We start from the raw sequence: 23,004 nt of genomic DNA on the forward strand, positions 1-23,004 counted from the left end.
TTGTGTAAGCATACAGTCCCAGAGGATGACTGTGGAGCTAGCTTGTGGAAGTACACACATGCTACGCGTGGGGATAACTTACTGCCCCTTGGGAAAGCTAACAGGAAGAGCTATGCCTCCATGAAGAACGCCCTTGTTGTAAAGTTTGGTATAACCCCCGAGAAGTATCGCCTGGAGTTCAGGTACAGCCAGAAGCAGTCAAACAAACACATGGGTAGACTTTGTGGATTCACCAAGTAAGAACCTGTTTGGCAGGGTGAAAGGCAGCAAAGTAAACAATGATGGGCTTTAAAATGTAATCATGAAGAAGTACATAAAGAGTAATTGTTTTGCAGATTTGTGCCAGTACACAAATAATTCTAAGCTCACAGTATCCAGAAATCTTGGGAAGGACATCGACCTCTGGATAAGCACCAGAGTGTCCAAAATGTACCTGGTATTGACCCCAAGAATTGTGGTTTAGGTTCCCCTCAGCAGGAGGGGGAGGTCCAAGATAAAACAAAGAAGTTGCTCAAAGGGTCAAAAAATTGCCTGGAGTGAAAGAATTCCCATGATCCTTCATAGCACAAGACGGGAGGTTTTGATGGGAGGGAGCCCAGGATGCCCCTTTTCCCATCCAGGTATTATCACTGTCACCAGTGCGGTCACAAAAAGAGAGACTCTAACTGTCAGAGTACAGTAATCACAGGTGGGCTCTCCAGACGAATGGCTAATGTGGCCTTGGGGTGATGATGTCCCCAGGAGGACAGGGTAGAGCAGACTCTAGTGTCAGTTAGTTAGGAGGTGGACCCAGAAGATAAGCTGATCATCCTGGAGGGTAAGAGCCATCACTTTCACCAGATAACAGAAAATGGTGTCCTTGTCATTGCTATGAACCTGTGCTAGCCAGACCATGGTGGTGGAAAAGCTGGTTTCTTCAGGACAGATATGTTGGGCAACCCAGGCCCATGGGCAGGACTTTGCTTCACCCAATGGCCTTGGTGCTCCTGGAATAAAGGGGAGGAGGGAATGGCCTAGAGGCGGATCACTGTCAGTCCCTAAATGCCTATGACAGCATCTTTCACATTGAGCTCCTACCAGAAGGAAAGAGTTTGTTGAGGCCCAGGGGGGTTCATAAACACAGATTTCCGAGGGCACTGCTCACAAATAGAGTACACGGTGGCACAGATGGAGAGTAGTAAGAAGAAGGATGTAGTAGCCACACACAGTGCAAGGACTAGTAGGCTAGGGGTTACCCACTCAGGGAAGAGCACCAGAACACTGACCCTGGTGAGGCCACTTCTAACCTGGAGGTGCTGACTATTGTGTCACAAAGACAGAGGACAGGAGACCTGCCCCAAGCAAAACACTATCCGACAAATAGTGTGTTTCAACTTTGAGGGGTCTGGTTCCTTACTTTAAGTTCTGGACTGACAGGTACGGATGCAGCCTCATAGTACAGACTTTGGGCAAGAAGCCAGCTTTAGGATATGACCCCTGCGATTGCAGCAACTCTATTTTGTATTTTTCGGTAGATTTTAGTCTTATTTCACCAGGCATTTATTTTTTTAATTCTTGTCTCAAGGAGCTCAGGAATTACCTTATACTTGCAGAAGCTGAGCACCCCAATGATTTATAAGTGTCTGTCTGTTTCTTAAAAAAGCATTATGTGTGAAGAACGCAATGGTCATTTAATTCGATTGGGTTGATTAATTCAGTTGGGGGGGGTAATAATCTTGTTTTGTTTTTTACTGTGAATACTGTTTTAGCAGGTATGTTTTGTAATGTAATGTAATGCTTTTAATATTATTGTATAATGTTTGAATAAAGCTTTTTAAAAGAAAGACTGCAATTCGTATTTCTGGCAAAGTATGCCTGTGCATGTCTCTCAGGAACAAAAAACTGAAGTTCAGCAATGATACAGAAGGATGGATAATCAGTCCTCCCAGCTGACTAAAGAGGTCTAGACCCTGGGGATGCTTGAGCAAGCATGATGGATACAAGGATTAAATCAAAAAATCAAATCAGTATTAGTTATAACGGGGCCATGAGAATGTCAGGGTCTGAATGCTGAGGTCTGTGATGGTTTGCTCCTGACTTGCACAAGAAATGGCATCTCCTCTCAGTAGCCACAGTACTACCCTGCACAGAGTAATTTCCATGAAAGACGTCACATGTCTGCTTACGAGGGTCCCAGTTAGAAGGAAAAAGCCACAAAAGGCGTACAATCTATGCCAATCTTGTAGTTCTAGACTGACGATGAAAGCTAATGCAGAAATAAACAGCAAGGAACCAATGTCCCTCATGACATCATGGAAGAGAAAAGCCAAAGACATTCTGTCTGAGGAAAGCAACAAAATATAAGAGGATGAAATAAGTAGACAAATGTGTTGCAATATGTAGGAAAGTGCCCTTGATGGCATGGTTACACCCCACGATTTGCCCGATATTGATGCAACTTTGATTGAGAGTGTGCTCGGATCCTGCTAACCAGGCCCCAGCACCAGTGTTCTTGCCCAAAACCTGTACCTTTGTTTACCCAACTGGCACACCCCTGGCACCCAGGTAAGTCCCTTGTAGAATGTACCTATGATTCCAAGGGCACTGTGGTCAGGGAAGGTCCCCAAAGGCTGCTGCATGTATTATGCCACCCTGGGGGACCCCTCACCAAGCCCTTACACACTGCCTTTGCAGCTTCTGCGTTCTGGTGGGGAGAGAAAGGCAAAATCGACATTGAACCCCTCTTAGGGTGCCATGCCCACAAACGACTGCTTGTGGTATAGGTAAGTCAGCCCTCTAGCAGGCCTTACAGCCCTAAGGCAGGGTGCATTATACCACAGGTGAGGGAATAGCTGCAGGAGCAATATGCCCCTATAACGTCTAAGTCCATTCTTAGACATTGTAAGTGAAGTGTACCCATATTCAGCATGTGGTCTGAGAGTCTGTCATTATGAACTCCACAGCTACATAATGGCTTCACTGAATACTGGGAAGTTAGGTATCAAACTTCTCAGCACAATAAACCCACACTGATGCCAGTGTTGGATTTATTGAACAATGCAACCAAAGGGCATCTTAGAGATGCCTCCTGTATTTTACCAAATCCTTTAGTGCAGGACTGAACGCTCTGAGCCAGCCTGCCACTAAGAGATGAGTTTCTGGCCCCATGGGGTGAGAGCCTTTGTGCTCTCAGTGGCCAGAAACAAAATCTGCATTGGGTGGGGTGCTTCACACCTCCCCCCTGCAGGAGCTGAAACACCGGGCGGTAAGTCTCAAAGGCTCAGGCCTCTTGTTACAGTGCCCCCGGGCACCCCAGCTAGTGGAGCTAACTACCCCCTGTACAAAGCCCCACTTTTGGTGGAAAGTCTGGTGGGAAAATGAGAGACAGCAGGAAGGAGTGACCACCCCTGCTAGGACCACCCCTAAGGTGTCCAGTGCTGAGGTGACCCCCCTCTCTGCATAATCCTCCATTACAGTTTGCAGGACAGGGACGAATAGGGTTAGGTTTGTGTGCCCCCCCCCCCACCAAAAGGGAGTAGACACAATAAGGGTTTAGCCACCCTCAGGGTCAGTAGCCATTGGCTACTGCCTCAGACCCCTGTAACACCCCTAAATCCAGGATTTAAGGGCTCCCCTGAGCCCCAAGATGTCGGATTCCTGGCAACCTCACGAGTAAGAAGGACTGCTAAGCTGAAACCCCAGCAGAGAAGAAGGAAGATGCAAACTGACTTGGCCCCAGCCCTACTGGCCTGTCTCCTGCTTCAGAGAACCTGCAACAAGAAAAAGACGCATCCTGCGGGATCAGCGACCTCTGCCAAGCTCCAGAGGACTGGCCTGCATCACAGAGAACCAAGAGTTCCCATGATCAGCGACCCTGACCAAGAAGAAACTACATCAAAGGACTCCAGAGCCTCCCGGGATCCGCGAATCCTGACCACACTGCACCCGACGCCTACGGCCTGTGTCCAGGTGCCCAACCAGCTAGAGAGGATCCCCGGGCGATCCTGAGCAAGGGCCCACCCTGGGTCGCCCTCTCCTTCCCCCCACAACGACGCCTGCAGTGTGAAACCAAGACCCACCTGACAGCGAAAGCTCCGGACGAAGACATCCGATACCTAAAGGTACACTGCACCAGCAAGCCCCCAGGCCTTGGAGAACCCAACCACCAGTGCAGCAACGTTCAGCAGGCGGTCCTTTTCTAGCCTGTGGTTTTCCCGAACCGACCCCCTGGACCCAGCCTGCAGCATTGAAGTGACCCCCAGGGTTTCCTCATAGGAAAGCACTGGGAGACTGATACTCTGCTTGCACCCTACACCCGGCTGCTCCTGTGCTGCAGAGGGTGTAAGTCTGACAGCTACTTGTGCCCCCCCCCCCCATCTCAGTGCTTCTCTAAACCCCCCCAGGTCTGCCCTCTGAAGTCACGGGTACTTACCTGCCTGCAAATATGAAACCGAGTGCCCCCAGTCTCCACAGGAGGCAATGTTAAATTTGCCTCAACTTTGACCTCTGTACCTGGCTGACCCAGTGTTGCTGGCAGTTGGTGTTTGGGGTTAACTTGAACCCCAATTTGTGGACATCCTAACCCCCGGACACTGGAGCTGGAAGTGTTATACTTGCCTGCAAAAACGTACTAACTTTTCTTCCCCTCGGGAACTGTTCTGAAAATTGCACTATCAACTTTTAAAACAGATTATTGCTATTTATTCAAAAACTGTACAACTTACTAATTCCAATCAAAAGTGGTATTGATACATGTGTGAAATACTTATTAATGTATGTACTTACCCGCAACTTGAATTTTGTGGTTCTAGAAATAAAATAACAAAATATATTTTTTATATATAAAAACCATTGGTCTGGAGTTAAGTCATTGGGTGTGTGCATCTTCTATTGTCTGTGTGTGTACAACAAATGCTTTGCACTACCCTCTGATAAGCCTAACTGCTCGACCACACTACCACAAAAGACAGCATTAGTATTATCTACTTTGGCCTCTGTTAAACCTCTGGGGAACCCCTTATCTCATTTTGACATAGTTTATACAGAACCAGCTTCCTACCCAATACAACCAGCACTTGTAGATGCCTCCTTATACGATTTAAATAGGAAATTACATCACAGGGAAATAGTTCACTTCAGCTTAGATTTCAAGCAGAGTACCCTGAACAAATAACCATTTTGGAAAGATGAACTTGTGCTTCCCCTTCTTCTCCTTCGATTATTTTTTGATAGAGGGTGACCTGGCGTTTGAGTGGAACCTGGAGCGCCAAGGATGCTGAGCTCGGTGCTCGTCACGCACAAATACAATTAAGAGTTTTGTCTCCCACTCGTTTATGTCTTTAGAGTGCACGAGGCCACATTGTTTGCATGGCTTCAAATCATGCATAAACCCCAAGCCCCCAGCTGAAATGTCAAAGTGTCCAAGGAAGGAATGACGTTATTTGAAGCCTCCTTTGGAAAGGGCAGTTCATAAGGCTTGTGCTAACCCCTTTCCTGTAACTGAAGGTGTCAGCTAAACACATGAAGATGCTAAAGTCTGACATACTATGTCTATCTTTACAGTCCAGTCACTGCCCTTCCTGTAATACACTCTGCACTGACTGTGGAATACCCCACTGTGTGACTATTACTCCACTGAAACTCCATAAGTATACAAAACAATGATGGATGGAATGCTTGAATTAATCTCAGCCACTGGTAATCACTCAGTTCACATCCCACTCCATAGCCTTTTTGCGAACCATGCCACTTCAGTTTGGACCCAGCTATATGCAAATCTGTCTTGACGCTGCACCAAGAGAAACAGTCCAGCCCGAACTGCCAAGCCCGGTCCTCCCTGAACCAGAACATAAGCAACCCAGGACTGCATTTGCCCTAGTATGGGGTCATCAGCTGGGTACAGCTTGGTTCCAGTAAGACAGTGTGCACGGGACCAACGTCTGGGCATACCTGTGCCTCTCAGGGTGAAACAAGAAGTATACAAAACAGTGATGGACGGAATGTTTGAATTAATTTAATCATTATATTGCACACCATACCACCTCAGTTTGGACCCACCTATATGCAAATCCGTCTTGACCCTGCTTCAATAGGAACAGCCCAGCCCGAACTACCAAGTCAGGTCCTCCCTAAACCAGAACAGAAGCAACCAATGTCTGGTTTCACCCTAGCTATGGGCTCATCAGCCAGGTGCAGCTTGGTTCCACTGACACACTGAGAATGTGACATTTTTAGCATGGGCTACGAAGCTGGCGCTGGGGGAGAGGCTACAGGTGGAGCTTTGGCATTCCTACAGCTCTGGTTGGTAGAGTACCATAAGGAATACCAGCAGCAATATTCCAACTGAAGGCCTATTGTGTTCCATGGGGTCAAAAGTCATACCAGGAGGAACTGGTCTCTCTCTCTTTTTTTTGTTTATGTATTTATAATTTGTCAATAGAAAGATAAAACAGACAAAGCAACAAGAAAAGCACAGATTGCTATCATTGCTTCAAGTTAGAATGTAGTCCATGAGGTCGAACATTAGATCATCCATGCGAGTACAGGCATTACAATATTCCAATCATTTTGGGAGTATGTGTGTGGCAGATATTCAGGTGTTGTCAGGGTTTGGCAATGCATGTGCCCCATTGTCCCCTGTGTGCCCCGGTCACTACAAGCGGCCACCTCACAGCTATGCTATGTTGGGTCTGAGTCAACAGATTTCAGATAATTATGCAGGGGTTGACATATGTTTCTGGTGCGTGATGTGGTTGGTTGAAGCTCTGCATTTAATGTGTGGCAAGTTCACGTTTCGCTAGCAGCAGGGCTAGCGCCGTATACCATCTGACAGATTGGGGGGCTTCGGCCACATAATCCATAAGTGCGAGCATGGGGCAGGGGTCCAGTGTAACTTCTATCATTAAGGATATTTTGGTGAAAATATCTCACCAGTATTATGCCAACAGGGGGCATGTCCATGTCATTTGTGCAAAATCTGCCAGGGGTGCCATACATTTAGGACAGTTCGGTGAGTGTGTTGGGTCCAGCTTGGCTGTGGCTGCTGCCGTCACATATACCCACCGTAGGAATTTATAATATACAAGTCTGTGGCGATAGTTCATAGAAACGAATTGGGTTTGTGAGCTGCATGCAGTCCATATTTTATCTGCAATCAGTCGTCCTATTTCCTCCTCCCAGGTGGGGCGTAGCTTTCTGTCATAGGATGGTAGCAGGTCAAGGCATGTAGGATATAGTCGAGGCACCAGTCTGTCCCCCTCAGTGTCCGTGATCATCAGAGTCAGGGGCTTAAAGTCATCCGGTGCTTGGGGGTATGTGGGGATCAGTGCCCTCAGAGTGCTTTGGAGTCGCTGGAGTACAAAGTGGTCATTGTTGGTTGCAGTGGTGAATCTTGCATCCTCTGTCCTTGAAAAAACATGCCCCCCACCGGGAACAGGTCACCGAAAGTGTGCAGGGAAAATCTGGATAGTGTACGTTGGACAAGAGTTTCCATTGTGATAGGGAGCCAAGTATGATTTGGTAGGGATAATGCAGAGGAGTAGAGATGGTCCACTTGGAGAAGTCTGGTCAGCATGCGCCATTCCCAACAGGTGGTCGAGACTGTTTGTATTTAATTGGGGGCCTAGCAGGTATCCCTCAAGGAGGAGAGAGTGCAGAGGAATTGGAGAGGCAAGGTCTTTTTCGGGTATGTTGAAATGCAACCTGGCATCTGGGTGGTACCAGTGTGATGCAAAATGGCCTTGTGCAACTATGTAATACAATTAGAAGTGTGGAACCCCAACCCACCGCGTTAATAGGGGATTGTCAATACATCCCAACGGTTCCTTGGGTACTTATCCGCCCACACTGATCATGTAAGGAGTCTCCTAAGTTCCAGGAAAAATTAGTTATAGAGCGGTATAGGAATGTTTGTGAACAGATATAGAAATCAGGGGAGGACAGCCATTTTAATAATGGCTATGCGGATTACCAAATACAGTGGAAGCAGACCCATCTGTAAGGAAATGCCTCCTTGGCATGGTTACCCCCTGACTTTTTGCCTTTGCTGATGCTAAGTTATGATTTGAAAGTGTGCTGGGACCCTGCTAACCAGGCCCGGCACCAGTGTTCTTTCCCTAAACTGTACCTTTGTCTCCACAATTGGCACAACCCTGGCACTCTGGTAAGTCCCTTGTAACTGGTACCCCTGGTACCAAGGGCCCTGATGCCAGGGAAGGTCTCTAAGGGCTGCAGCATGTCTTACGCCACCCTGGGGACCCCTCACTCAGCACATGCACACTGCCTCTCAGCTTGTGTGTGCTGGTGGGGAGAAAATGACTAAGTCGACATGGCACTCCCCTCAGAGTGCCATGCCAACCTCACACTGCCTATGGCATAGGTAAGTCACCCCTCTAGCAGGCCTTACAGCCCTAAGGCAGGGTGCACTATACCACAGGTGAGGGCATATGTGCATGAGCACTATTCCCCTACAGTGTCTAAGCAAAACCTTAGACATTGTAAGTGCAGGGTAGCCATAAGAGTATATGGTCTGGGAGTTTGTCAAACACGAACTCCACAGTTCCATAATGGCTACACTGAAAACTGGGAAGTTTGATATCAAACTTCTCAGCACAATAAATGCACACTGATGCCAGTGTGCAATTTATTGTAACATAAACTCAGAGGGCATCTTAGAGATGCCCCCTGAATACCTACCCGACTTCTAGTGTAGGCTGACCAGTTTCTGCCAGCCTGCCACACACCAGACATGTTGCTGGCCACATGGGGAGAGTGCCTTTGTCACTCTGTGGCCAGGAACAAAGCCTGTACTGGGTAGAGGTGCTTCTCACCTCCCCCTGCAGGAACTGTAACACCTGGCGGTGAGCTCAAAGGCTCACCCCCTTTTTTTACAGCACCCCAGGGCATCCCAGCTAGTGGAGATGCCAGCCACTCCGGCCACTGCCCCCACTTTTGGCGGCAAGGCTGGAGGAGATAATGAGAAAAATAATGAGGAGTCACCCACCAGTCTGGACAGCCCCTAAGGTGTCCCGAGCTGAGGTGGCCCCTGCCTTGAGAAATCCTCCATCTGGAGTTTGGAGGATTCCCCCAATAGAATTAGGGATGTGCCCCCCTCCCCACAGGGAGGAGGCACAAAGAGGGTGTAGTCACCCTCAAGGAGAGTAGCCATTGGCTACTGCCCTCCCAGACCTAAACACACCCCTAAATTCAGTATTTAGGGGCTCCCCAGGTCCCAGGAAATCAGATTCCTGCAACCTGAAGAAACAAGAAGGACTGCTGACCTACAAGCCTGCGGAGAAGGAGGAAGACGACAACTGCTTGGGCCCCAGCCCTACCGGCCTGTCTCCAACTTCGAAAACCTGCTCCAGCTACGCATCCGACAGGGACTAGCGACCTCTGAAGCCTCAGAGGACTGCCCTGGACTGAAGGACCAAGAAACTCCAGTGAACAGCGGCCCTGTTCAAAACCAACTACTTCTTTGCAACAAAGAAGCAACTTTCAAAGACTGCACTTTTCCCGCCGGAAGCGTGAGACTTCACACTCTGCACCCGACGCCCCCGGCTCGAGATGCAGAGAACAAACACCTCAGGGAGGACTCCTCGGCGACTGCGAGAGCTTGAGTACCCAAAGACGACCCCCCTGAGCCCCCACAGCGATGTCTGCAGAGAGAATCCAGAGGCTCCCCATGACTGCGACTGCCTGTAACAAGGAACCCAACGCCTGGAACCAACACTGTACCGCAGCCCCCAGGACCTGAAGGAACCCAACTTCAACGCAGGAGTGACCCCCAGGCAACCCTCTGCCTAGCCCAGGTGGTGGCTGGCCCGAGAAGCCCCCCCTGTGCCTGCCTGCACCGCTAGAGTGACCCCCGGGTCCCTCCATTGTTTCCTATCTGAAACCCGACGCCTGCTTTGCACACTGCACCCGGCCGCCCCTGTGCCGCTGAGGGTGTGTTTTGTGTGCCTACTTGTGTCCCCCTCAGTGCTCTACGACACCCCCCCTGGTTTGCCCCCCCGAGGACGCAGGTACTTACCTGCTGGCAGACTGGAACCGGAGCACCCCTGTTCCCCATAGGCGCCTATGTGTTTTGGGCACCTCTTTGACCTCTGCACCTGACCGGCCCTGAGCTGCTGGTGTGGTAACTTTGGGGTTGCCTTGAACCCCCAACGGTGGGCTGCCTATGCCCCAGAACTGAGACTTGTAAGTGTTTTACTTACCTCCTAATCTAACCTTTACTTACCTCCCCCAGGAACTGTTGATGTTTGCACTGTGTCCACTTTGAAAATAGCTTATTGCCATTTTTACAAAGGCTGTATATGATATTGCTTTTATTCAAAGTTCCTAAAGTATCTAAGTGAAGTACCTTACATTTAAAGTGTTTAATGTAAATCTTGAACCTGTGGTTCTTAAAATAAACTAAGAAAATATATTTTTCAATATAAAAACCTATTGGCCTGGAGTAAGTTTTTGAGTGTGTGTTCCACATTTATTGCCTGTGTGTGTACAACAAATCTTTAACACTACCCTCTGATAAGCCTACTGCTCGACCACACTACCACAAAATAGAGCATTAGAATTATTTACTTTTGCCACTATCTTACCTCTAAGGGGAACCCTTGGACTCTATGCACACTATTTCTTACTTTGAATTTCCTACACCACCTCTCTACTTGTGCGGACAGTCTGTTCATGGCAGTCCCATAACTGAGTCGGATCACTTGGTTCTTGTCCCTTTGTATGTACACTTCTAGATATTTGATGTGCTCATCACACCACGTCAGCGAAAAGAGCGATCAACTGGGTGATATCTTGTCTGTGAGTGGGAAGAGTTAGGATTTGGACCAATTAACTCTTAGCCCAGAGTATGTATTAAATCGGGCTACCTCTCATAGGACGGGGTCTGATTTATGCCCAGGGTTCCTTAAGAACAGCAGCACATCGTCTGCGTATAGTGAGATGAGCAAAGGACCTGTTTTGAATGGTAGTCCTCTGTGCATGTTTTTCTTGAAGATGTTGTACCAATGGGTCCATGACGATTATAAAAAGTAGGGGATTTGAGACCAGCCAGTAGTCGATTCGTGTCCATGTGTTGTGTGGGGCCGAGTAGAGTGTACAATCCGAGGTGTGTGTGTTTTGTATGCGCCAGGGGTCCTGCAGCCCATGGACCTCACATATGTCTTGCAGGATTTGCAAGGATCGCGGTTTGATGGTGGGGTGTACCACTGTGATGTTACGGAAAGCATCCATATCCATATTCATATTGAAGTCCCCACCCATAATGATGTTATCTTCTGCCATTTGGTCTATTAGGGACAGCAGGGCACGGAAAAAATCTGGGTCTGTGTTTGGGGCATTGACATTAACTAACAGGACCCGGTGCCCAGCCAGCAACCCCACCACCCATAGATATCTGCCCTGTTCATCTGCCAAGGTGGGGACTGGATGGAATTGCAGGTTCCTATGTATCAATGTACAGATCCTTCAGGAATAAGAGCTATAGCAGGAGAAGTACCTGTGGGGACCACAACTAGCTGCAAATTTGTGCGTGTTTTGTGGCGGGAGGTGGGTCTCTTGCAAGAATGGTATCTGTGTATATGTCTATTCAGGCATTGCAGCACTTGTCTGCCTTTGCGGGGATTATTCAATCCTTGAATATTCCTGGATATAAAGACAGCTTCCAGGTCCGCCCGCCAGTTAAATATGTGTGTACTTGGAACTAATAAACAACAATTATCCTAATCATTGTCCCGTCCCCCCACCCACCCCCCAAGAAAGAGCTACCCGGTGAATCCTCAACAATAGAACACATAAATCAGAAGTAGGAAAAACAGTCCCCCAAAAAATGTCTGTGGTATCCACCATGGGGAAAGCAACAGTATGAAGCGCATCTCCTCACTAGATCAGGATCCATCTGTGATAAAGCTGTAGATGGTCCAGCGCCCCAGTTCAATGTACTACTTTTTATTAACTCAGCTGCATTTCCCAGCGCCCAGTCAAGTCACTCTCCCGGAAATATGTTCATGCTGGGGGTGGGGGGGTGGGGTGGGGTGTTGTGTGTGTGCTTCTGTCATGTCGCTTGCCAATGTTTTTACAAAACTTCAGGGAGTCGGCTGGGTTCTCCAAGACGTGCGTTTTCCCATTAACGTCAACCTGCAGCCACGCTGGGTATAACACTCAACATTCCACATCGAATGTCTAGCTTGCACAGTTGTGATTTCACCACCACAAACTTGCGCCACACATCCTGGACATCGATCATGAAATCGGGGAAGATTGACACTCATATTCCCTGATACTGTAGGTTTTTTTTCCCCCCCTTGCAAGGCGTAGAGCAGCATTGTGGTCCCTAAAATTCAACATGCAGGCTAGTATAGGTCTCAGCGGCGCCTCCGGCACCAGGCGCAGTCCTAGGGTTCTGTGGGCTCGTTCCACCACAAAAAGCAGCGGTGAAGTTGTGACGGCCCAGCATTTCAGTCAGTAGGGTCTCTACGAAAGTGTCTAGGCAGCCAGTGTTTGTGTATTCTGTAATTCCCAAGATGCGGATGTTGTTCTGTCGTCCCCGAGCCTCCAGGTCTTCATTTTTAATTGCGACCATGTGGAGCCTATTTTTCAACCATTCGAGACGTTTCTCTACTTTGTTAGCTCCATCGTCAAAGCAGGAGATACGAGCCTCGACTCTCTGGATTCCGGTGTCTTGGTTGTCCATTCTGTCCCCCATCTTATCCAGGCGGGACACTACTGTGTCAAATTGGGCACCTAGCGCCCGGAACCCAGAGCGCAGCTCTGTCATAACTGCACCTAGATTTGTCGGCTGTGCCACTGCGGCGCCCTCCGCCGCACCACCCCCCCTCAGCCATACTTCCGTCAACTAAGGCAGCACGGCATGACTTCTCGAATGTGAGCTTCTTTTGTTTGGAGTCTCCCACGACCATGATCGATACGCGACAACCGGCCGCACGTAGTCCAGCTGGACACTGCGCCAGATATATGTCCCCAGTTAACCACTCTCCAGTCCGCAGTCGTCCTCAAACCGCAGCTCAGCAATCTCCGGGCATCATGTTAGTGTGGGTAGCCGCTATTTTGTTCCTCAACCAACTTGGTTTCTGCAGGCGTATGGCTGGTGGCTGGCTACCACATAGCAGTCAGGCTCTACTGATGACCGGAGTCCTCCGTTTTGCTTATAAGAAGATTTATGTGCAGGACGGCGATATTGGTGCCGACAGGGGTGCTCCCAACTCCACTCTCACCTCTTCTCTTCTCTTTCCTGGGTGGGTCGCCAACCGCGGCCTGGAAGCAATTTGTGCCTCCAGGCCGCACTGCGCAGCCTGCCTGCCCACACCGAGCCCCAGGCTTGCCCGTGGCCCCTGTCACCGCGGGGCCTCTGGAGCGTGAGGTAGGGTGCAGGTGTCTCAGGCCCTCGCACGGTATCCCCAGCGGGTCGGCAGTGGGGGGCCCAGTCAGTCACAGGGGAACCGCCCAGCATCTCGGGTTGCACCACACGGCCCTTGCGCCCTCGCCCAAGGCTCACCCGCGGCCCCTGTCACCTTGGGCCTCTGGGGTTTGTGGCGGGCCAGGGAAGGCTCCTGGCGGTGTTCCGACCATACGCCTTGCGTCGGTCCCACTCTGTTCTCCTATGTTCCTCATTCAATTCGGCTCCGGTGGTGATTTAACTCCGCACCGCTGGACTCATTGGCATGGTTGTGGGAGATCACCCGTCGGACCTTCAGTGTCTGAAGGCCATGTTGTCCACCAGCGTGGCTTCGCCCCCCTGAGGCTCTATTAATCAGCACAGACATGGCTTACGTAAAACCATGAACTATTCTACATCGCTCCAGGTACAGCGGGGAGTGTGTGGATGACCGAGCAGGCACTCAAATCGGCGCAGAAGCCAAAACTGGCTCCAACTGCAAGGTGATCTTGACCAACTCTGGCTCAGAGGAAGGTTTGGTTCTTCAAGCAGCATGGACCTAACCTTGTCTACGCCACTACTTGTGCTTTCCCTTCTTCTCCTTCAATGATTTTAGAAAGAGGACGACTGGATTTTGAATGGGACCTGAAGTGCAAACAATGCTGAGCCCGGCGCTCATCACACACAGTTGCAATTAAGAGTTTTGCCTACTGCTCGCTTCTGGCTTTAGAGTGAATGAGGCCACATTGTAGGCATGGCATCAAATCATTCTTAGGCCCCAAGCCTCCAAAATAAAGGGTCTAAAATGAACAAGGGACCATGGCAGGAATGACAGAATGTGAACATCCTGCCTAACACAGCAAAAAGCTAATTTTTGTGGATAAAGTTCCACAGAGAGCTGCTCCGGAACTGTACTGAAGGTACACAATGCGGAGATAGCTCTCCTCCAGTGGTAGGTGGCGTTTGGCTCTATTACAATTTTTCAGGATCCAGTCTCCCCCCTGGGGATATTAAATCAGTGAAGAATCTGCTGGTAGAAGTATCTATCAGAACAATGTATACACTGTTCCAAAAGCAGGGAAAGACAAATCTGGTGGCCCTGGAGACAAATAACCCCCTCTAGAATATATTTATCTAGATACAACTATGCCACTTACCTGTATGTGGACCCATTGTAGCAGTAGTTTGGGAGAAAGTCATAGTTGAGCTCCCAGAAGACATGGAGAGTGATTCTGCCGTAAGGGGCTGACACATTGTGGTTGGCTTCTCTGAACATAGCATCAAAGCTGTCCAATGTCAAGTATCGACTCAGTAGTTTATGCGTCATACGGTTGATTTCAATCAGCCCATCGAGCTCCTGCAAAAATTTGAGAATTCACTATTATGCTTCATAAACTGCCCACAGAATCCATGATCTGAATGCTACCCAGGACCATCAAACCTAACACAATTAAAGACTTCATCAGTAATGACTGTATGATTATTAGTTCTAAAACTAAATACTTCCCAAAGAATTTGTTACCAAAATATACCGAAGTAAGGACAGAGAGAAAGGGGAGAAGGGGGTAATGGTTATGGATAGAGGATATCAGGTACCTGGTATAGTGGTTAAGAGTATAGGGTTTAGGGATACAAGGTGAAAGGGAGAAAGTGAAAGGTTCAGGCTACAGCGTTAGGGTAATAGGGTAAGGGTCTCATGTATAGGAATTCAGGCTAAAGGGTATACGTTTGGGGGTTAGGGGTTATGGGCACAAGGTTAAGAGTTAGGAGTTAAGGGCTCTTGTTTAGGATAAAGTCCTTGGGGAATAGGGTTAGAGGTTGAGGTTAGGTGTATAAGGGCTTAGGGTATTTGCTTCAAGTTATAGGATAAGGTTTCACAGTATAGGATAAGTCATTAGGGGTTAAGTGTATAGTATGAAGAGATTAAGAGTACAGGGTTAAGAAAATGGGGTTATGGGTTAAAGGTGTTGGTCTTAGGGTGTAGATGCTATAGTGAATGGTTTAAGGGTTAGCAGTCTTAGCAGGGTTATGAGTGAAGTTAAAGTATTAAAAGCAAAATGTTTAGGATATAGGATTACCTCTACAGTAAATGGTTAATCCCTACAGGTACATCTGTTTTTGTCACCAACGCAAATGTGTTTAATTTAGAGTGAGTTGTCACTATGTTAAAAAATATATATATTTTCATTGTAATACTGTACATGATTTAAATGTAAACTAAACTTTTTAAATGATGCTGTTAGTAGTGTTATAAACACACTCATCTCAGTAAAAAAATTGAATTAACAAGGTACAATTGACCATGAGCTCTCTAATGCTCTTATCAAAAAAAAAGAGAGAGAAGGTCAAATTGAGGGTGCAATACACGCACTGAGCTGGTGGAGGATTGCTGCCGACTCAAAAAGCACGATTACACAGCCTATAGGCAGCGACTACAGAGGGAGGGCGACAAGACTGGAGCACTACTGGCCCGCCTCGTCAGGTGGGAGTCTCTCAAGACCATTATATTATCAATGCGCACGGACAAGTGTGCCCTGGTCTACACACAATGGACGATCAATAAGGTGTTTTATAATCACCTTCGTGCTGTGTACACTGAGGGGTTATGCCCACTATCGGAGGCTTTGGAGGGGATCCTAGCAGACATATGACTCCCAAGCCTTGACATGGAATTCAAGTTGTCCCTAGACACCCAAATCTCAAAAGAGGAGATCCTGACTGCGATTAGGCATCTCAAACCCACAAATACTCCGGGTAGTGATAGACTCCCAGTGTAATTTTATCAAAAATATGCAGAATATCTAGCTGACCAGCTGCTGGAGGTATATGATGAAGCCTTGAACAACAGCTTATCGTCGACCTCCTTGCGAGAAGCGCTAGTGGTAATGCTATTAAAACCAGACAGAAATCCAACATCAGCCACGGCCTACAAACTGATATCACTCCTCAACACAGACATGAAAATCATTACCAGTGTGTTGGCTGCTCGGCTGCTTCCCCAAATCACTACCCTGATACAGCCGAACCAGTCTGTTTTTATTCCGAGGTGGTATGCACATCACAACTTGCGCTGTTTGGCCCATGCATACCACGGCTCTTATCCGATGACTATCCCCTGGCACTCCTTGACACTGAGCAAGCCTTTGACACCCTGAATTGGACATACTTGTGGCATGTGCTTCGGAGGATGAGTCTGGGCCCTGATTTATCCGATGATTTGCCTCTTGTATATCGACCCGTGCGCCCAAGTGCAGTCGGGAGGAGAGGTATCTGAGCCCTTACAGCTGGGTAGAGGCAGGTGGCAGGATTGCCCCCTGCCAATGCTTCTAGCGTAGGTTTGGAGAATTACTTTGTCCTTTATGGCCAGACAAAAGGTTTCTTGATGATAAAAGCTTGAATCTCTTCCATTCTTCTACAGATGTTAGGGCCAGGAGGAGACAAATGTTATGTTTTCTTTATGTATCGGCTCAAAGGAAGGTAAAATCAACAAACTGAGGACTGAACTGAGTTACCCTTGAACCAGAGGATGTTGCAGAGGTGGTAATGCTCCAAAAAGCCATTTCATAAACTGTTTAATGTTTCTTTCTAAAAACGAAGTAGATGTTGATGTTTCAGTTCTCCTAAACCTTGAAAATGCAAAAAGGTCGACCCTGGTTTAAGAATATTTGAGTCTACTCTAGGCTAAATTTAACTACTATGGAAGGATTAGAATAGGTTTTATTCTAAGTGGATGGTGACCATTATTCCTGAACCAGACACAAAAATGCTTCCATTTAGTGTTGTAAGTCTTAATAGTCGCTGGAGCACGAGGCTGCACTAGCATATGTTTACACTCTTGCATTAGATCTAAACGGCCAAATTCTAGATGGTCAGGTACCGTGCTGTCAAATTCAAAAACTTAGGACAGTGGTGTAGAATCTCTCCATGATGTCTGTAAAGTATCCTGGGATGCACCTTCAGGGCAATGGCTGGATGTGCTGATAACTGTACAAATATTGGCATGGCCACACCGGAGCACTGAGGTTCAATCAGATGCAATGCTATATCTTCGCTTTCCTCAACACCCTGGCGATCAGGGGAAAAGAAGGAAAAGCATAGGCAAATATCTTGGACCAACTGATCGAAAGAGCATTGCCCATAGTTCCTAGATGTCAAAACCTGCATATGAAGCAGGAGCAGTTCCTGTTGTTGGGAGTGACAAACAGATCGATTGTGGGTCGATTGTGGGGTGACCCCAGTGACCGAAAACATAATCCGACTTCTGTTCTAGTTCCTACTCATGATAATCCAACACTTGATGACTGAGTGCATCAGTTTGATCGTTCTGGCAGCCTGGCAGATGTTCCACAGAGATATCTATTTAGCGAGTGCCTTTCTGCTATAGGCAGAAAACAAAGCCTTGCATTTAGGTTTGCTGGGATCCTCCAACACATTAATCCTTGCTTCCAGAACATGTGATATGTACATTATCTTCCCATGAGCCTTCTATCTGTTTCAATTCCAAATCCACTTCTTGCTGGACAGCTCTCATAAGAACCCTGCAAAATGGAATGAGGTATGTACATGATGCCATCAGACCCAACAGAGATTGGTATTGCCTCACTGTGACTGACTGTTTTGCAGTAATACTCTTTGCAACCGTCTGCAACTTTCTCACCCTTTTCCGATGATGGAAATGTTTTTGCCAACTGTGCGTCGAGAACTGCTCCCAGGAATTGGATCCTTGTTTGGGGTTCTAACGATGATTTCTCTATGTTCAAAGAGCGACCCAAACACTGGAAGCAACTGATGCAGGCCTTCGTAGAAGCTTTTGGTTCTTACCATGATGGCATTTTGACAAGTCATTGACCTGTCTTCTTTCTGATTAGGAACAACCTAGACTAAATCCTTGGTTTCTTTGTGATTTGGGGACAATTTCTAGAGCTCTCTGAGGAGAATATTGAGAAATTCTATTTGAAGCTCCTTCAAATGAAGATGATGTTCCTTTTTGGTGGACAAAACAGATTGTACAACTTGCTTTACCCATTTGTCTGATGTTATGACCTCCTATGCAGCAGCAAAAAAGGAAATTACCTCCCCCTCTGCCCCCCAAAATAAATTCTGGGAACCAGATGGAAAAGGTGGGCACAAGCGGAGAGTCATCCTCTCTTGTAATTGTCATTGATACGTGGTTGTGAGGAACCTCTTTTCCTCCCTAAGGACTTCCCATAAGATTGTCTTTGATTCCGATTGAAGGAGTATCCTTGATTGTCTACATGTTTGCCAAAAAGAGTGAGGCCATCAAACGGTATGCCCAGAATCTGAGACTGGAGGTCAGCACGGAAGGCTGTTACCTTCAACCAGCCTGTGTTCTCGATACAGAACCTGCTGTCAGTTGGCGAAAACTTGTGTTCAAAACATCCATTGATGCATCAATAATGAAGGAAGAAGTAAACTCTTCTTCCCTTAGTATAGCTCTTGCAGCTTCACTCTTATCTTCAGGAATGAGTTACAGTAATGGGGTGATCACATGCTGTAGGAAACTGCCAATTTTTGACATGGTAACCCCCACTTTTTGCTTGGTAATTAATGTAGTTTTGACTGAAAGTGCACTGGGTTCCTGCCAACCAGGTTCCCAGTGCAAGAACACTTTCCCTAAAACTGTGCAAGTGATACTCAATTGACAATACCTTTTCCATACACCCCCCTGCCGCCGCAAGTCCATTGTATACCCAAAGAGGGTCCCCCAAGGGCTGCAGCATGTATTGTGCCATCGCCAGGAACCCCTCACATGCAGATTGCTATTGGGCAATGACACTCACCCTTTCTACGGGCTTCATCACGTGTGCGGTGCCTGGAGGCATATCATGGCCTCCTCCGTGCCCTTCGGACACTTTTTACTATGACTACGATTTGGCTACGACCTAGCGCTAGTGTTACTGCTTCTCTGCTTTGGTGGGTTTTCTCTTTCACAACAGTAGTCTTCTAGGAGGACTGACACTGAATCTGATTATCTAACATTACCTACCCTATGGTTAGCTCCTTTACTTGTACAAACAGCCTTGAAAAAGCCAGCTGCTTCTATATCATCTAGAATAAAGAACATTGAACCAACTAGTACTTTACCTGACATGGATTTATTTTTCTTGTTCAATATGAAGATGGACTATTCCCAAAGACAAGTGTATTTGCTCCTGATACCTATTGTTGTATGTGTATGTGGGGTTTTTCCCTGCATGTTTTGACACTGGTTGGTGGTTCAGAGTTACCATTGGTTGAGCTCAGTTTCCTTTGACTGTAAGGTACTGGTGGGAAGTGTGGCTGCCCTTATACCACAGACACCTATCCTGATCATAAAAAAGCCATTGGCACTTGGATCAGATGGGGTTCTCTATGATATCTTGGTGGGTTCTCCCTTACACCAATTAGAGTAGTTTGAGACTTGTAATCGTGCTGATAAACATATTCATTGTAGGACTCTTCATAATCAATTTTTTCTCCAAAATCGGGGTCATATCTTACATCTAATTGCATAATCACTAATATCTGAGCTGGAAGTAAATATGACACCTTTAATTGCGAAAAAACATTTCCTCTTAAGTTTACTGTTGACAGTCTGGCTATCAACAGCGTCGTCAGCGACAGAAAAGTCGTCATTGATGGAATCACTGATGGTATGGTCGGCTATGTTTCCTCTGATGATTTCTTCTTCTTCACGACAGGCTGATCCTCTCTAACATTGCTTAGGGGTATACTTATCTTTTGTATTACATGAGGAGGTAGTTGCAAGCGCAGTACAAAAGAAATCATGCTCAGAAAACTGTACAAGTCTCCTCTTGTGTGCTCTGTTCTTGGAAGTGCTTGGAGGGGCACTTCACACATAATCCTCCCCTGAAGAGGGGGCATTTCCTTTAGAAGGAGGTAAATTGTCTTTATCCACAGGGAGCAATGCCAATTTCCCTTAAGTGTTTTTGTTGTAAAAGTGTTACATATATTGCTTTCTGATGCCTTATGAATTAGATAAAGGCAATAAATACACTGAGAATGTGGTCCCGTGTAAATCTTTTTGTTTCCACCAGACGAACAAGGTTTAAACAGAGATTTTTTTCTCTCTGTCAGCCATGGTGACAGATGGCCGTCAGATCAAATGATCTCCATGGTCCAGAAAGGAATATGGGTCAGATGTACAACCAATTTTTTTTATGACTCGCAATTTGTGATTTTTTGCGAATCGCAAATTGCGAGTCATAAAACAAAATGTACAACAGTGTCTGAGACACTGTTTGCAATTCCCAAATGGGTTGCAAGGGACCTGCCTCATTAACATTCATGAGGGAGGTCGCAATCTGCGACCCATTTGGCAATGGACACACTCACAGGGATGGAGGCCTGCTAGGCTCAGCAGACCACCATATCTGTGACTGCTTTTTTAAGTAAAGCAGTTTTTTAATAAATTTAGCCTGTTTTCCTTAAAGGAAAATAGGATGCATTTAAAAAATAAAAATTAAACGTTTCAGTTACATTTTTTCAGAGTAGGCAGTGATCCGTGGGACCACTGCCTGCCCTGAAAAACAGTGAGCCCCTATTCACAAAGGGAAAGGGGTCCCTAGGGAACCCTTCCCATTTGCGAATGGGTTACTTTGAAATTGGTGGTAACTGCGATTGTTTTGTGATCGCCTTCACGGTCACAAAACAATCAGACATGGGCCTGTGAGTCGCTGTTAGGAATGTCCCTTCTGTTTGTGGCATGTAGTGCTGTAGATTCACATGCTGTGCATATGCCTGCCATCCAGTGTTAGGTCCGGATGTGTGCAAGTTGTTTTTCTTTTAGGAAGTCTTTGGAGTCATAAGGTAAAGTTACTCCTCCTGATGGTGATAATTCACATGGACATTGACTCCCTTTTTAGACTGTTTTCCTTCCCGCAGGCGGTGAGAATGGAGGAAGCATCAGCAAAGAGTCCATGCATATGAGATTGCAAAAGGGAACTGCAATGGCCACAGGTGTCCGGGGAGGAGGGTGGGTGCATGTGAATCTAAATGCCACGAACAGATGTTCGAGGCATGGGTGGCTGTAGATACACATGCTGTGCATTGACTATACAGCAGTGCCCTCCAAAATGCGGTGGCTAACCTGTGGGTGTTGCAGTTGTTTGGAAAAGTATACGTAGCACTGCCTGTCCTATATTAGGCTGAAACAGCCACACAATAATGTTTAGAGAAAGTGTATTGTTGTGTAGGCCAAGTAGCTGCTTTACAAATGCCATAGAAGCCCCTATTTTACAGGTAGTGTGTCCTAGGAGGTGTAAGTAAAGTTCGTCTAGCTTTGGAGTAACATGTCTTAATGCTTTCAGTATCCATCTAGAAATGCTTGATTTAGATATGGGCTTTCCTTTGTGAGGGGGTGAAAAAGCAACAAAAAGTTGTTTGGGTTTATGGAAATCTTTGGTCCTGTCAATGTAAAACTTTAGAGCTCTGCTTACATCTAGTGTATGAAGGGCTCCTTCCGCAACTGAATCTGGTTGAGGAAAGAAAACAGGTAATCCAACTGCCTGGTTGAGGAGGAAAGAGGAATTAACTTGGAAGTAATTTTGGGTTTGTGCGCAAGACCACCCAATCTCTGCATATCTGGAAGAAAGGTTCTTCCAAGGTTAATTCATGGAGCTCACTGACACACGTAAGTGAAGTAATGGCCACCAACATTCCAAGATAGAATTGGAGGGGGCAGTTATGTAATGGTTCAAATGGTGAGGACAATACTGAGATTCCATGTGGGTGCAGGTAGAACTATGGGTGGAATTACTCTTTTAAGGCCTTCCATAAATGCCTTAATAACTGGTACCTTAAACAGAGGTAAGTGTTGCCTGTTCTGTAGATAGGCAGCCACTGCAGCTAAATGCAAGCATATTGAAGTGTATGGAAATCCAGAGAGTTGTAAATGGAGAAGGTAGCAAACAATGTTTTGCACAGTTGCATCAATTGGATCAATCTGTATATTGTGGCAATAGAAGACAAGTTGTTTCCACTTAGCTGTGTAACATGCTCTAATTGTAGATCTACAAGCCCCTTTGAAAATGGTTATACATTCAGGTGGAAGACTGAGATAACCGAATTCCAAGACCTCATAAGCCAAACTACAAGGTTGAGTTCCTTTAGATTTGGATGCCTGATTCTCCATGTTTCTGAGTGAGAATGCCCGGGTGGAGGCAAAGCTTCTTGTGGGGAGCTACAGAGAGTTCAAGCAGTATGATGAAACATGATTGACAAGTCCAAATGGAAGCTACTAGAAAGAGGGTGATAGGCTTTTGTCTGAGCTTCCTAACACAAACTGAAGAAGAAAGAGGTGAAAAAGCATAGAAAAATATCTCTGACCAGTTCATTCATAGAGCAATGCCCTTGAATAGTCACTGTGGAAACCTGGAGGCGAAGTTTGGGCATTTTGCGTGGTCTGCGGTTGCTAACAGATCTATCTGTGGAAACCCCCACATGTGGCAGTATGGGTGGAGGACCAGGATGTCTTACCCATGGACTTGTTGCCGAATCCTGCTGGGGAAGTCCGCTATGTCGCTGTCCGTCCATTTGAGGTGTTCCGCCAACAGATGTATATTGTGCCATAATGCCTAACGCCAAATTGTCTGAGATAG

General features: G+C 46.9%; 1 protein-coding gene across 2 annotated transcripts in view; it reads right to left on the minus strand.

The window, feature by feature from the left end:
* Positions 1–23,004, minus strand: part of CYFIP1 (cytoplasmic FMR1 interacting protein 1) — a 546,797-nt gene that overhangs the window by 217,652 nt on the left and 306,141 nt on the right. For both annotated transcript variants that reach the window (XM_069204288.1, XM_069204289.1), the window contains exon 22: positions 14,542–14,741. In XM_069204288.1, coding sequence (XP_069060389.1) covers positions 14,542–14,741 — 200 coding nt within the window. The remainder of the gene's footprint in view (positions 1–14,541; positions 14,742–23,004) is intronic.

The sequence above is a fragment of the Pleurodeles waltl genome, chromosome 8 (assembly GCF_031143425.1).
Source record: "Pleurodeles waltl isolate 20211129_DDA chromosome 8, aPleWal1.hap1.20221129, whole genome shotgun sequence".
NCBI classification, from domain to species: domain Eukaryota; kingdom Metazoa; phylum Chordata; class Amphibia; order Caudata; family Salamandridae; genus Pleurodeles; species Pleurodeles waltl.